The following is a 15,735-nucleotide window of genomic DNA, read 5'->3' as shown; positions in this document are numbered from 1 at the left end:
GAAGAGAAACGTGAGCCTTTAACTTTGTTACTTCTGGACCCTCGGTTTATGGAAGTTTTATTGTGATATTGTTTTCATTAGGTTGTTTTGTTATCTTTTGATCAGAGTTTCCATATACATGCAGGCCGGACTGGAACTCATGACTTCTGCCTCAGTCTCTTGTGTGCATACACAGCTAAATTTACCATTTTTTCCTATAAGATTGTGTCAGTTTTTCATGCATCACACACACACACACACACACACACACACACTCTGTGCAGATGCACACACACACACACACACACACACACACACACACACACTCTGCTGGAGCCCTCAATAAGGAATACACAGGAAGTTCTTCTGCTGGGAGGAAGGAGGAAGGAGGACAGGACAAAGGGAAAGAGCATTTAAGCGGCCACCACTTAGTCTGTGAGTTGGCCTTTCTCCACTGTTTTTCCTGTATCTGGCTCTCATGCAGCAACGCCATGTCGTTTGGTTATAAAACTGCGCATTTGTGCATCACCTCATTAAAGTGTTTGTCTATCAGGGGTTTTTTTTTTTTTGTTTGGTTGGTTGGTTTTGGGTTTTTTTTTGTTGTTGTTGTTTTTCGAGACAGGGTTTCTCTGTGTTGTTTTTAAGACCTTATATTATTCATGTCTTTGAAAGGAAGAAATAAAACCCTGGGGAAGCTCCTCACGAAGCTTGGAGGTTTAACTCCTGCCTTTCATCTTCCATAAGTGCCACGTCCCCCTTATTAGCTGAGGGATCCCAACAAGCGCCTCTCGCCTCCTTCCCCGCCCCCCCCCCCCCCCCCCCCGCATGCCCGTCTCGTTGCTATGGAGACAGACCTTGCTGCGCCAAGGTTTGCGAGGTGCCAGAAGCTAGCTGGCCAACCTCTGCAACAGGCTGTGGGCGGAAAGGAGGAGCCAGAGAAAGTGGCGTCTGGGCAGAGAGGCCCGGGACCCGCAGAGGCCCCCTGCTCTGCTGGCTCCGCCTCTGCCACCCCCACCCCCACTAGGTGTAGAAATACTGCTGCAGTCCGGGCCACCGCCCACTGCACTGCGACCCCTTAAGGACTTCGTCTCCCAGTCTCAGCAGCTGACCCTGCTCTACGCTGATGGCTAAAGGTCCCTTTCAGCGCAAGCCCTGGGGTCCAGAGCAGATGTATTTCGACTCTGACCCTGAGTCCGAGGGCCTATTCGATAAGCCGCCCCCGGAGGAGAGCTACAGTGCCCGCGCACCCAAGTCGGCGTCCTGGGCTAGCCGGAAATCTGGTCGGCGCGCGGGCGGGAGGGCTCCTGGGACCCGCGCTGGGCAGTCCCGGAAGGCCGCCGTGCGCCCCGAGCCTGAGGAAGAGGAGACTCTGGTGGAGGAGAGCTGCTACCTCGACCACTTCCCGCACCTCTCCATCTTCATCTACGCGACCATCGCCCTCTCCATCACTTCCTGCATTTTCACCTATATCCATTTGCAGTTTGCCTAAGCGGCCTGGGTCCGACGGGGTGGCCGCAGAGTCGGGGTGGGGGTGGGGGCGGTTGGGGTAAGGGAACACGCAGCCTTTTGTTTTGGAGATGCGCTGCACCCCTTCCATCTAGCCTTTGATGCTTTTCTTTGTTGTTGCTTTGTCTAACTGTTCATCAGAAGGTCCAAAGTCGCTGCCGGCAATGAATCGACGGTGTTGCTAGCACCCACGCATTGAGTGCAATTAGTCTCTAACGTTTACGATCCTGGATTGGATTGAACCCCATTTGTAATTAAGATGACGTCTCTATATCCTACCACTTTGTGACGTGAGGGCCCAGTGTTTTTGTGTTTGTAGAGCAAAGAATGAGTCCAGCCTTCTGTTGCTTAAAGGATGAACCAGCCCCGAGCCCGCGGCCTCCCAGAGGTTACCGAGGGAATTGGCGCCCTAGGTGTAGCGCTGGAGCCCCATGATGCTGCGACGCTCCAGAATGAGCCAGTTTTGTTTAGGAGCTGTTTCAGTCAGAACTCTGCACACCAAGCTGGCGGACCTGGGAGAGCAGCGGGTATGGCTGGAAGCTGGAGGTGAGTGGTGTTTGTCAAGGTATGTCTGCGCCCTCAGGAGTTGGAGCTGACGCAGACTGGGCTTTTTTTTTTTTTTTTCCCCTGCTTTAGGTTTTGTGGCTACCAGGAGGACCCAAGGTCTGTAGTAAGCGGAGCTGAACATCAGAAAGCCAACGCTCAAGACAGTTTTGGTTTTTTTTTTGGACTGTGTGGAACGGGACAACAGACCTTCAGGGACGGAGGACTAGAATTCATGGATTCCGTGAGATGAGACCGAGGGCCTTCCTTTGCTGGGGTCCATGGGGGGACTATGCTAGAGAATTCTCAGGCGACTTCATTTCAGCCTGGAGGCCCTCTGAAGCTAAGGGGCCAAGATGAAGGGGCTGGGTTTGGGGACTGTCGTTAACAAGAGTTCCTGCTGGACTTGTCACCTCAGACTCAAAAAAGTAAATACCAGAACTCATCTTTGCAGGTTATTCGCCTACCTACTTTGTTTACTCGTGAATGTCAGTTGTTCAAATGCAGCACTCCAACACTGCTATACTTTATGGAAATGTCCACAATTGTGGTATATCTGATGGAATAAATCACATTCTCAGTCTCCTTTGTATTCAGTTGTTCATTAACTTCCAACTATATGATGGCCCTTGACAGACTTCCTATTCTGCTCTAGATTCCAGTCCCTACTCTTTAAAACATTCCCACTGTCCCTATAAAGCTGACTTATTACCCAGCATTCCTAGGTACAGCATCTCTTTACTCCAAATAGCTATAGAGCCCCCTGTGGCATCTGTCACTATGTCCAGGTTCCTATATCCACAATCCCCTAACATCAGGTCTGCCTCTGCTACATGGCCCCACTGCCCACTGCTCCTCAGTATTCAGTCCCCACTTGCCTATTAAGGAGCTCCTGGCCCAGCACAGTCCCTCAGCTAAGCTCTGGATCTGCCCCACTGATTCACCCATCTTGGGATTCTATAAACTGTTTTCCACTAAAAGGGCCTTCCTCCACAGTTTTGACCTTCCCTGACCCCGTATCACCATGACTTGGTACCCTGCTTCTCTGAACTCTAAGTGCCACAGTCTGACGCCCACTCTTCCCTGATGACAGCCTATTTACAGTAATTCTGACCATCAATGGCAGTTCCCCAAATTACATCTCCAAGGAACTGAGATAGGTCAGTAATTCTAACCATCAATGACAGTTCCCCAAATTACATCTCCAAGGAACTGAGACAGGCATCAGTTTGTTTCTTACCCTTGGATACTGGATCTAGTGCTATCCCTTAATAATGCTCCCCCTGAATCCCTTTGTATGGGCTCGTGCTTTCTAAGCACTATCTCTCACTTTACAGTCCTAGGTATGATCATTATCATCCTGACAGCAGATTCCTTCCTCTAGTCCCCAAACCAAATTACCCATCTGTTGATATCTATTATTCCATGTTATCAAATTTTCCTGATATCTAAGTTCCCATTTTCTACCCCAAATTCAAGCAACTAGTTCTGGTTCTACCAATTATACCACTGTTAGACATATTGCCTTGATTATCTTAACATTAACTTCAATGTCCGGACTGGAGATGGCTCAGCCATTTAGAATGCTTGTTACAGTCAATGAGAGGACTCATCCCTGGGAAGACTAATTCTCCCTCGCTCCCTCTCACTCTCTCGCAGCATTCCTTGGTTGCCTGTAGTTGTCTATGGGTGGGACCCAGTGAGATCTCCCCCACTTCATGTTAGTATGTGTGTTAGTGTTGTCCTCGTTCAGATCTCGTTTAGGAAGCCATAATGTTGAGGTATTATGGGTGAAGCTTATACATACAAACTCTAAATAGACTCAGCAGGTTGTATTTATGTATTTGTGTGTGTGTTTAACAATAACTAAGAAAAGGGACATGAATTTGAGAAGAGGGGCATGGGAAGGGTTGGAGGTAGTAAAGGGAATGAGGAAAATATGTAACTACATTTTAATAAAAAGGCTGAGCAGGCCAAAGAGTAAGTAGCATCCTTCAGTGGCCTCCGCTTCAGTTTCTGCCTCCAGGCTTGAGTCCCTGCCCTGACTTCCCTCAGTAAGACTTACCTTGAAATATAAGAGGAAATGAACCTTTTCCTCCCATGAGCCCAAACCAAACCAACCAACCATGTAACAAAAGAATGCCTGCTGCTCTTCCAGAGGACTGGAGTTGGCTTCCCTGCACCTATGTTGGTCAGCTCACCACCACCCCTTCACCCCAGCTCTGATGCCCTCTTATGACCTTCACAAGCACCAGCAAACATACGGCATACACAGGGGTATAAGTAAAATCTAAAAATCTCAAATATCCCCAATATTGGGATGTATTTCAATGTTATGAACCCTAGGTTCAATGCCCAGAATAGCAAACATAACCTATATTGTCCCTCACTTCTGAATGTATGGTTGTCCCACCAAGTCTCCCGGCTGTTGTACTGCAGCCTTTACCATTCACCCACCACTGCCTTCCTCAAGTCTACCCAAGACTCAATGACTTCCTTCCCATACTCCAATACTGTCTTATTGGCCTGTGTTCCCTACATCTGCTCATTTACTTTGAACTTTCTGGTTCTATTCGGCTCCAGTATTTGGCCAGTATTTTCTTTTTGGTTTTTGATTCAAGATTTGTGTAGCCCTGGCTGTCCTGGAACTCACTCTGTAGACCAGGCTGGCCTCAAACTTAGAGATCCATTTGCCTCTGCCTCCTGAGTGCTGGGTGGACTGTATTTTCTAATCACTGCTTTCCCATCATCCACATGTTGCCTCATCACCTGTCTGGCCTACCTTCCTGTTAGGCAGTTTAGGTTCCCCATATTGATCATGCATTTGACTACTGTATTTTGTAGGAGACTGCTTCCCTATGATCTTAAAAATGTACCGATTTTGAGATTGCACACCAAGTCTTTTCCTATTAATAAGCAGCCTTTTAGAGTTTGACTGTAAAACAAATCACCTACGAGCTGGAGAAATGGCTCAACAGTTCAGAACACTCAGGATTCTTGCAGAGGACAGGGTTTAGGCTTCCATGACCCACATAGTGACTACAGTTCTGGGAATCAGACACTCTCTCCTGGCCTCCTCAGGCATTCACTCCATGTACATGTAGGCAAAGCACTCATATACATAAAATAAATCTTAAAAATAATCAAATGTACCCATCCTTTTGGCCCATGTTTTATGTTGCTAAATTCCTAGGAATGTATAGTTCAGTATAGCTTAGTGTGAACACTCTTAGGTTCAATCACTAGTGCCAAAAATATGTATTTCTAAAATTCTAGACTCTTATTGGCCTAGCTGAGATCACATATCTACATTTAGCCCAAGGGACAAACATCAGCTATCTACTTCCAGCAGATCAAAATTAACCCAGTGCCAATTGTTGGGGCAAGTGTTCCGTTCTTCTGAGTTGTCAGTGGTAGACAGAATATGGACACACAAAATCATTTCTGATTATGAAATATGATGCTTGAGGGCAATGTTAGAACTTCGCTATCCAGGGCTGGAGAGATGGCTCAGATGTTAAGAGCACCAGCTGCTCTTCCAGAGGTCCTGAGTTAAATTCCCAACAACCGCATGGTGGCTCACAACCATCTATAATGAGATCTGGTGCCCTCTTCTGGCCTGCAGGCAGAACACTGTGTGCATAATAAATAAATAAACCTTTAAAAAAAGAAAAAAGAAAAAAAGAACTTTGCTATCTGGTATATAGTATGAAAGGCCTCAGATTTTATTTTCCTAACAGGTATCCTATACTCTTATAAGTATCTTACTCTGATTTCACTAGGCCCATGGCTGCTGTAAAAAAACCCGGTGACTCAAAACACCAGGAACTACTATCATAGCTGTGTAGGTCAGAAATCTACAATGTGTCCACAGGACCACACCACTTCTAGAAGCTCACTGATGCTTACTGTACCCCACCTCTTCCACTTTGTGGCTGCAGTATCCTGAACTGTCTAGGGTAACAAGACAGCTTATCTTTCGTCTCAAATCTTCCTCTTGGCCTCCCTGGCCTTTGCTTTCTCCTTAGAGGTATATTTAGCATCACTGGACTAGTCTCACCAAGATAATTCAAGATAGTCTCTTCATACTCAACGATTATACTTAATAAAGACCCTTTTTCTAAATAAGGCAACATTTACCTCTCAGGAATTACAATACAAACATATCTTTTGAAGGACCCCCATTCAACTACAATGTTTCCAATGTGCTACAAATGTGAAAGCTTTCATTTAAGTAAAAAGTCAATGAGCCAGGTGTGGTGGCAAATTGTAATGCCAACATTTTGTAGGTAAAGGCTAATCTTGAGTACATGAAACCTTGCCTCAACAAAACAAAACAAAACCCAAATAACAAAAAGCCATAAAGGAGACTGGCTTTTCTCCAAGTCTTGCTGGACTCCAAGGTTAACTGCTTACCACCACCAGGACCTTGCTCTTTCGAAGGATTTGTTCAGGAAACAGCAACCTTTCTTCTGTACCAAAGTCAAGAGTGGTCTTTTTTGCTACTTACTGCAATCAATCAGCAAGTTCCTCGTGCAAGTAAAGCTACTGATAAGTGTGCTGTACTGGCTGGCCCAGTGTGGTGACTGATTAGTAAAGGAATCAGGTGGTTTAATCCTTCTCTCAAGTTGTCTTCAGTCAGTCAAAAGGACTGAGATCACCAAGGGCTCATGACCAAAGTACAAGTATCTTTGGCTATGGCATCATTCTTTAAGCATTACCCTCAAAGAAGCCAGTGCTCAATTAAGAATCTTTTCCCATGGCCGGGCGGTGGTGGCGCACGCCTTTAATCCCAGCACTCGGGAGGCAGAAGCAGGCGGATCTTTGAGAGTTCGAGGCCAACCTGGTCTACAGAGCGAGATCCAGGAAAGGCACAAAGCTACACAGAGAAACCCTGCCTTAAAAAAAAAAAAAAAAATCCCTTCCCATATATTAAGCTGCAAGGTAGCATATAAATACCTCAAGAAAGTCTTTACTTATAACAAGTATAGAGATTAGGAAGTCCAACATTAAGGAAAATGCCTTCTTGCTGTCTCTCCCCACAGTGGAGGCGTTATAGGGTGAGATCACACCAGAGTAGCCTAAACTCATGTTTTTATTGGAAACCTCCTCCCTAAAAGCTCCCCCACTCCCACAGGCATTAATCAAAGTATAAATAATCAACTTCAACATTGTATCACTAGGAAGTCAGTTTTAACACATGAATTTCGTGGACACATTCAAACCCTAACACTGACCCCTTTAGTAATTTTCCATCCAGTGATGACCTTTTATCCCTACAAGTCCATTCTGTTCCTTAGCTGCACATCCCCAACTTTTCCTTGTTATATTTAGAATCTAGCCTCTCCCTCAATGCAAAGCCCTGCTGCAATGGTCCTTATATCTAACTAGAGTCCCGATACAGTCTGCTTTACCAACATAACAAGTGTCAGGAATCAGACTTGAGTTTTTTTTTTGTTGTTTTTTTTTAAAGATTTATTTATTTATTATGTATACAGAAGAGGGCGCCAGATCTCATTACAGATGGTTGTGAGCCACCATGTGGTTGCTGGGAATTGAACTCAGGACCTCTGGAAGAGCAGTCGGTGCTCTTAACCTCTGAGCCATCTCTCCAGCCCCAGACTTGAGTTTTACTGTTTTGTTTGTTTTTGGTTTGTGAGACAAGTCTCTCTATGTAGCCCTGGCTGTCCTGGAACTCTGTAGATAGGTCAGGCTGAACTCCCAAGAGATCCATCTGCCTATGCCTCCCAAGTGCTGGATCAACGGTGTACACAACAGGCAGCGAGGAGTCAGTTTTTTAGTGGCACACACTCAAACATACACAGAGGTTTTGCTTATCTCTTAAAACAAAATTATTATTGTATGTGTATATGTGTGTATGCACACACAATGTGGGGAATGAGGGGTGCACATACCAGTGTACCTTTAGAAGTCAGAGTACAATTTTGTGGAGTCAAGCTTTTCTTTCCACCTTTACATGGATTCTGGGGATCCAACTGGGGTCACCAGGCTTGTACTACAAGTCCTTTTACCTGCTGACTCATATCATCAGCCCCTGCCTGTCTTATACTTCACCCCATATCCCTGACCCCGTCTGCCACACCGTTCCCCTTTTTTTTTTCTTTTTGTTCTTCCCCCTCCTTTTCTTCTCTCCAGAGTAGGGCATGTTAAACCCCGAGACACCCACACGCTGAGCATACTCTACCACAGAGCTATGTCCTCAGCCCAGCCTTTCTGCTTTATTAGTCCCTGACGTACCTCATGGCTGCACTCCAACATTCAATGAATGAATATATAGCCTGACTCACACAGGATTCCACTGCCTCCTGAACCCATACTAAAGCACCCCTAACAGCTGACTGGGTACAATCCCGAAAGAAGAACTAAAGGTGTTACCAGAACAAGGCTGGTCAACCCAAATGTCAGAAGGGGGAAAGCAGATGAATACAAACTCTGCTTTAGAAGTCTGAACCAGAACGTGCAGTTCTAGAAGATCCACTTTGTGGAACCTGGGAAAGGAGGGGAAGTAAGTAGCCCCAAAAGACTTTAAACCTAAGAGTAATGAAAGAAAAGCTGCTTATTTACATGCTCTCTCTTTTCACTACTGAGAAATTACCGTGTTTCCAGTCTTTTGCTTTGTTTTTCTACATTGTCTCTAATGTTCTGGAGTTTTCTACAGTTCTGGACCAGGGACACCAAACTCTCCCTAAAGTTACTAGTTCCGTGATCTCTGCCAATGTTTTCAAGCTCATCGAAGAAAGTCAAAGTCTCTTTGAGTTTAGCTTTAACAGTTTTTTGCTCCTCTAATTCTGCAAGAAGGGCCTGTTCAGTGCATAATTCGACCTTATACTTCTCCTGTAACTCTTCGATTTCCTTTTTGAGGAGCTGGAATTTCTCTTCACTGAAAGGATGCGTCTCCTGACACTTATCTTCAGGAAGCAGGATGTTTGGGGGAATACACAAAACCGACTGCAAAAGCAGCTGCTCCATTTTGCCAAAAAGGTTATCGAAACGTCCTTTCATGAAGCAAAGAAACTTCTCTGTGCATTTACGAATTTGGACAGGGCTAATCTCAGAGTCTGGGATGCCCTCCAGCTTCTTTAGGATAACCTGTTCAACAGCCTGCATCACTTCAAACAGGTGGTCTTGAAATGCTATGTAGATCCTCAGCAGGCAAGTCTGTGGTGTGAAGCCAAAGAACTGGGCCTCATAGGCCATCGGATCCACGGACATCCTGCTTTACTTTGCTGCCCTCAACTGTGAAAACCTGCAAGTACAAAAAGAAATTTCATTTGTATAACATCATCAGAGGAAAGTAACAAACCTCTCTATTGATAAACAAGCAAACAAAGAAAGCAAATAGGGGCTGGAGAGATGGCTCAGAGGTTAAGAGCACTGGCTGTTCTTCCAGAGGTCCTGAGTTCAATTCCCAGCAACCACATGGTGGCTCACAACCATCTAGAATGAGATCTGGTGCCCTCTTCTGGCCTATAGTCATATGTGCAGGCAGAATACTATATACATAATAAATAAATAAATAAATCTTTAAAAAGAAAAAAAAAGAAAGCAAACAGAAAACTAAGGCATTTGTGCTCCTTTGATACCTGATGTTCCTTCCAGCCTTAAATGTCCACAGAAAGACAGAAGCCCTTGCCTCTTGAGTCTCTTTCCTATACTCTCTTTATTGTTCATTTCCCTCAGTTATTATTACTGAAGACTTAGATATAAGCCCAACCTTCTCAATTCTGTTATCTTGGGCAACTTTGAAAGTTTAAACAGACGGCCTCACTACCCTAGAGACCTGGTTTTTTGAGCTTCAATGATCTACATATGCCCCCACATTTTGGCCTCAAACTTTCATTTGTGACAGGGTCTCATGTAACCCAAGCTGGCCTCAAACTTGGTGTGTAGCTGAGGATGATCTTGAACTTCTGATCCTTCTGTTCCTACTACCAGAGTGCTTGGATCATGGGAGTATACCAATCAGCCCAATTTTTTATGTGGTGCTGGGGTTAGAAGCCAGGGCCCACAAGCACTCTACTGAGCTACATCTTAACCAAGTCCCGTGCTAGTCTGTCAGTCACACTGTACCTTAAGCAGCTCCCAGTGTTTCCACTTAACTTCTCTGCCCATTCCTTTTAGTCCCATGTTCTACCATTTTATTTACCTCATTGTCTCCCACCCTAGCCATCTGAGAAAAATCCAACTAAATGACCAAGCCTTTACCCTGACTTGTTTCAAGGATCTGAGAGGCATTCTTTTCTAGTGTAAGCATCTAGAAACATGTCATCCCATTTCCTTAACCTTGGAACCATGGAACTTAACCAGGGCATTTTTGTCTTACTAGTAACCATATGCTTGGTATGGAAATAAGAGAAGTTTTACTCCATTCTCAGGTAAGGGCATTTAATGTAATCTACAAACTGCTACTTCAAACTACCAGATGAATTTTTTAAAAATTTAAGTGAAAAAAAAAAAAAAAAGTATAGCCAATGGTGTGGACAATCTTATGAGAAGACAGGATGCCATCAACCTTGAAAATTATATATGTAATGGTTTAAAAAACAGTGGTGATAACTGTGTGGCTATATAAACAGAATTTGTTTTTGTAGTGTCGTTCATAGAATATCTCTGGCCTGGAAGATTTTTACTTCCTGAACACTTATCACAGATTATGCTCCTACTAGGGTTTGGTTTTGTTGAGACAGGGCCTCACTATGTTGCTTAGGCTGGCTTCAAAATTTCAACTTTTCTATCTTTGCCTCCCAAGGAGCAGAATGCCAAAACTACTCTTACAATTTGTGGTGCTGTTTTTAACACAGGTAGCTCTGGCTGGCCTAGAACTCACTTTTTATGTGCATATGCATGTATCCACCTGTGTATGTACACATACACGAAGATGCCTACAAAAAAACCGAAGGTGTTGGGTTCTTTGGAGCTGGAGTTATAAATAGCTGTGAGTGCTGGCAACTCAACTTGCTGGGAACCCAACTCAGGCCCTCTGCAAAGGCAACAAAAGCTCTTAACTCTGGAGCCACCTCTCCAGCCCCTACTAATAGTCTCATGTACACATGTTTACATTTTAATGGCTGAATCACTTCATGTCATTGCACTCATTACTTAACTGACCCTGACCACAGCAGTATAGCAGTTCTATCACACACACACACACACACACACACACACACACACACACACACCAAGTAAAGTGTCCATGCCACACCTCTAATCCCAGCATTCAGGAGGCAGAGGCAGGTAGATCTCTGTGAGTTGGAGGCCAGCCTGGTCTACAGAGCAAGTTCCAGGACAGTCAGGGCTACACAGAGAAATCCTGCCTCGAAAAACAAAAACAACAAACAAACAAAATGTGTCCTTTAAGCATTTCAGCTCTGCATCTATGCTCCCTCTTAGCCATCCCCATCCAGTTTAGTAAGAAGCTGCTGTTCCAAAAAGGAGAAGGAAAGGGATGGCACAAATTCAATGATTATGTATGAGAAGTAAACCCAATCCCCTTAGAGTTACCCTGTGTTTGTGACAGTGGTGTTAGGGGACTGATACACAGTGTAAAACAAGACAATCCTTCCCCACCAACCAAATAATCAAGACACCTGTCAGACCTTTGAGCATTCATCAAGATGATGAGGAGCAGGGCTGCCAGAGATGACTCAGCTGTTAAGCGCATCTGCTGCTCTTGCAGAGGGCCCAAGTTTGGTTTCCAGAATCCATATAAAAGTTCTCAACTATCTATAATTCCAGTTCTGACACCCTCTCTCCTGACCACCCTCGGGCACTGCACACAGTGCAACATACATATACATGAAGGCACACACATAAAAATAAATTAATTTTTAAAATGTTTTAAGCTAGTGAGGAACAGGACTGGAGAGATGGCTCAATGGTTAAGAGCACCTGTTCTTGCATAAGACCTGGGTTCAGTTCCCAACACCCGGTGGCTCATAACCATCCATAACTCCAATTCCAGGGAATCCAATGCCCTGTTCTAACCTCTTTGGGGGACATGGCACACTATGAGTAACAATATAAATAAAAAAAAAAAAAAAAAAAAAAAAAGCAAAAATCTCACTTCGTGGGTCAGTTCAAAATCTATTTTTTTTTTTTTTTTTTTTTTTTTTTTTAAACACTACTTGTACTGAATGACATAGTCAAGCAATAATGCATAAAACAATACATAAATGCAAGCAAAACACTCATACACACACATTTCAAAAAGTAAAATCAATTAGACAATAAAACAAAAAAAAAAAAAAAAAAAAAAAAATAAAACATTAAAAGAAAAATAACAAAACAAACAAGATAGTTGGGGATGGAGAAATGACTCAGTGGTTAAGAACACTAGCTCCTCTTATAGAAGACCCAGGTTCAGTGCCCAGCACCCATATGATGGCTCACACAATCTGTAACTCCAGTTCTAGAGAATTCAATGCCTTCTTCTGGCCGTGTAGGAACCAGGCACAGGCATGATGAATATACATACATGCAGGCAAAATAAATAAATGAATGAATAAACAAACAAAATACACTTTACAAACAAACAAAATACACTTAAAAAAAGTTAACAAGGAACCAGGCAGAAGTCAAACTATGACACTGAAATGGATTAATGTGAGGCTCTGTCATATTTGGTCCATGACACTTCAATATAAAATTCTGCAGGTGCAGCTGAGGCTAGGCTTCACTGGCAAGCCACAATGATAAGATTAATGACAGCCCATATCAAGGCAGAGTATTCTTTCTGACAATTCACTTTTCTATTTTCAAACCAGCTAAGGATACATTTGCAAGAACTTTCATTCAAATAGTAACAGTAATAGCATCTGACTCCATAGTCTAAGATCAGTGATCACCTGCTTTAACTATTTCTAAATCACTCTATTCATTTGTTCACTGTTTTGATACAAGTTTGCATGATCCTTTTAGTGCCACAGATTGTACAGATCTATAAATCAGAGATACATTTAAGAGATTATGTTGGGAACAAAGTCAGAAACATGCCATATGATATGACCTTAAAGTCAGAATAGCCTGCATTATTGCTGGAATAAACTTTAAATTACTCTTCCTCTTCTATTCTCATTTGGCAGTTCCTTTATCAGACCTCTTCTTACTTTTGTCTTTTGTTTACCACTTTCCATTCAGTTACTGGGTCACCTAAGAAGACTTAAGTTCTTTCAGTGTTGTACAATGACTTTTAAAAGATTTAATCTTACTATTATGTGTGTATGCTCACGTGTGCATATGCCACATGCATACAGGTGCCCTTGGAGACCAGGGGAGGGTGTCAGTCCGGCTGGAGCCAGAGTTAGAGACAGTTGGGAACCACTGAACATGGGCGCTGAGATGCAAACTCATCCTCTGGAAGTGGCATGGGGACCTTACTGTTGAACCATGACTATACCCACACAATAACTGCTTTTTGGAAAACTGTATTATAAGGTAACAGTTAATCAAGATTACGATTTACAGGGTTTCTCTGCGTAGCCCTGGCTGTCCTGGAACTCACTCTGTAGACAAGGCTGGCCACCACCTGGCTACATTTTTTTTAAGTGGAGCAAGTGTATTATGTGGCCATGTCTTCTCTAACTCTGTAATGAGACTAAACCATTCCTCACTGCTCTAACACTGGAGAAATCATCTGAGTGGGGAATAGACATGGGTATTTAGTTGTCCCACCATAGGATGAAATATTTTAGCAGCATCTGTCCTTGTTTAAGCCTTCCACTGTTAAGTCTCAGTTTACAAATATTCTTTATGCTCATAACTGATGGGTTAGAGAATTGGTTTTGAATCTGTAGCATTAATATGGAAAAACAAACATCCTTTGTATTCCAAAATAGGGTCTCAAAACAGTTCTGAATTTTCATCTAAATTGCTAGGAGGCTTGGAGCTATTAATTCATCTCCCAAGGAAAAAGATGTTGGGAGTTGATAATGGAAGAGGGATCACCTAATAGGTCTGCTAGTAACTAATTTTGTTTTCTTCAATAAAGTTGCCTAAAACGGGGGTGGGGGTGTGTGATATGGAGATCTTCCAAGTGAAATCTTCTTAGGGACTTGCCAGATATTTGCATATATAATGTCACTAAATATTGCCAAAACATTCTTAGAACATCTAGACAGGTTTATACTCACTTGGAGTAGACCAGAACTTCTTTTACCTGCCAACCCTCTTAACTTTTGCCAATTTGGTAGTCATAAACTTGTTTTGCCTTCCTATAGTGCTAAGCATTATGTCCAGGGCCTTTTACAAGCTAGGTTTGCACTCTACTGATACATTCCCAGGCCCACACTGTATTTTAAAAATTAAAACCATCTGGCCTCACATACTGTTTGGACACTGAAACTACCTCCACCCTCCACATCTGTTGTTTATATTGGGATGCCTTTTCTAGAAGATTATAATATTTTCATTATCCAAGCAGGATGGATGTCTGTTACAAATTACCCAAATGATGAGTCAACCTACCGACAACTTGCACCCTATAATTAAGTTTGCATTCTAACTTTGCTTCAAGTGTGTGTGTATCCAATTCTAACCAAGTTCCTAAATCCAAACTTCCAGTTCAGAGAAAAGTTCCAAGTTTGCCTTTTTTCTGTTACACGGCCAATGCTATGGCGAGGTGGTAGCTATAAAGCTGCAGTTTTACCAACAAGTTAAGACCGCTCTTCTAGTGTTTGCCCCCAATCTCCTCTGTGTTGTCCACGCCGGCCTACAACTTCAGGACTCAACAAAGCCTCTGGCTTCAGCCTCCAGAGTGGCTAGGAGTCACAGGCGGGTGCCACTACTGTGTTCAGCCTTATATTACTTCTAAATTAAATGTCATTCTCTCTTTACAGTCACACTTCCCCCCCCACACACACACACAATTTTTTATGCTTCTTTTAACTTACAAGAATACTCCTGCCACGGTCTGGATAGTCTTTGCTCCAACACAACCGAATTCTATTTCCTTTCCTTCAAGTAGGCACGCACTGAGCACAGATCCTTCAAGAGGCAGCCACTACCTCCTTCGCTTTCCCCTCCGTGTTATTAACTCATCTACCATCGCGTCTCTGCCAGACAGAGCTCCTGCGGGTGAAGTTAAAAAACACGGGAGGTCCCCACACCATCTCGACGAGTGGAAGGGAGCCCACGACCACCGCAGACAAGGTCCAGAGACCGCAGAGCCGGAGGCGCTTCCGGCAGCTCCAGCTCCCGTCCCACCCTGCGGCCGCGAAGCATGCCGGGACCTCCAGGCCCAAACCGGCCTGGTGGGAGGGGGTACCCTGCAGAACGCTCCGGCGCCCCGGGAAACGACACCGCTCCTCCTCAGAGAGCACACAGCCCCTACCGAAGCGATCCCGGGGGTGATGGGAGTCCGCCGCGCACCGGCTTCCCGCCACTTCCTTCAAACCACACGGAGCTGAAGGAGGAAGACGGCGGCACCGGCTCCTCGGAAGCGACTGGAATGTGCCTCCGCGAACAAACGCAAAGGCGGGCTGGCCCGCACTCCTGATTGGCTGGCCGCGGGGTCGAAAGGGAGCACTTGGATTGGTAAAGGGAAGGGGACAAGGCGGGAAAGCTAGCTGTGGCCGGCGGGGATTGGCGGGAGGAACTGGTACTTTCTCTCTTCGTTGGTAGGCGGAGATGAAAGGATGGGCCGACGCGGAGGCGCAACTCGTGATTGGTGGATGCGCAGTCCCCAGGGCG

The 15,735-nt window shown here is 44.4% G+C and overlaps 2 protein-coding genes across 3 annotated transcripts; one reads left to right on the top strand and one right to left on the bottom strand.

Moving 5' to 3' along the window:
- The first annotated feature begins 875 nt into the window (after nt 1-875).
- On the top strand, nt 876-2,614 carry LOC114686342. Its single transcript, XM_028861005.2, has 2 exons — nt 876-2,031; nt 2,122-2,614. The coding sequence occupies exon 1, from the start codon at nt 1,103-1,105 to the stop codon at nt 1,466-1,468; it is 366 nt and encodes a 121-aa protein (XP_028716838.1). The 5' UTR covers nt 876-1,102; the 3' UTR covers nt 1,469-2,031; nt 2,122-2,614.
- A 5,248-nt stretch (nt 2,615-7,862) lies between these two features.
- Nucleotides 7,863-15,463, bottom strand: Mis12 (MIS12 kinetochore complex component). 2 transcript variants are annotated; one of them, XM_028860986.2, is made up of 2 exons: nt 15,377-15,463; nt 7,863-9,295 (listed from the first exon to the last, which is right to left on the bottom strand). In XM_028860986.2, exon 2 carries the CDS (start codon nt 9,259-9,261, stop codon nt 8,641-8,643), a length of 621 nt encoding a protein of 206 aa, XP_028716819.1. In that variant the 5' UTR covers nt 9,262-9,295; nt 15,377-15,463; the 3' UTR covers nt 7,863-8,640. The 2 variants fall into 2 exon arrangements, with proteins under 2 accessions (XP_028716819.1, XP_028716818.1); XM_028860985.2 differs by lacking the exon at nt 15,377-15,463 and adding an exon at nt 14,937-15,090.
- Nucleotides 15,464-15,735: the final 272 nt, after the last annotated feature.

This window comes from Peromyscus leucopus, chromosome 8b (assembly GCF_004664715.2).
Source record: "Peromyscus leucopus breed LL Stock chromosome 8b, UCI_PerLeu_2.1, whole genome shotgun sequence".
Taxonomy (NCBI): domain Eukaryota; kingdom Metazoa; phylum Chordata; class Mammalia; order Rodentia; family Cricetidae; genus Peromyscus; species Peromyscus leucopus.
The sequence above is the reverse complement of the archived record's forward strand: the minus strand, read 5'-3'. Positions and strand labels throughout refer to the sequence as shown.

Excerpts from the sequence above, each read along its gene's own strand:
- LOC114686342 (XM_028861005.2), top strand. The coding sequence starts at position 1,103 with ATGGCTAAAGGTCCCTTTCAGCGCAAGCCCTGGGGTCCAGAGCAGATG.
- Mis12 (XM_028860986.2), bottom strand. The coding sequence starts at position 9,261 with ATGTCCGTGGATCCGATGGCCTATGAGGCCCAGTTCTTTGGCTTCACA.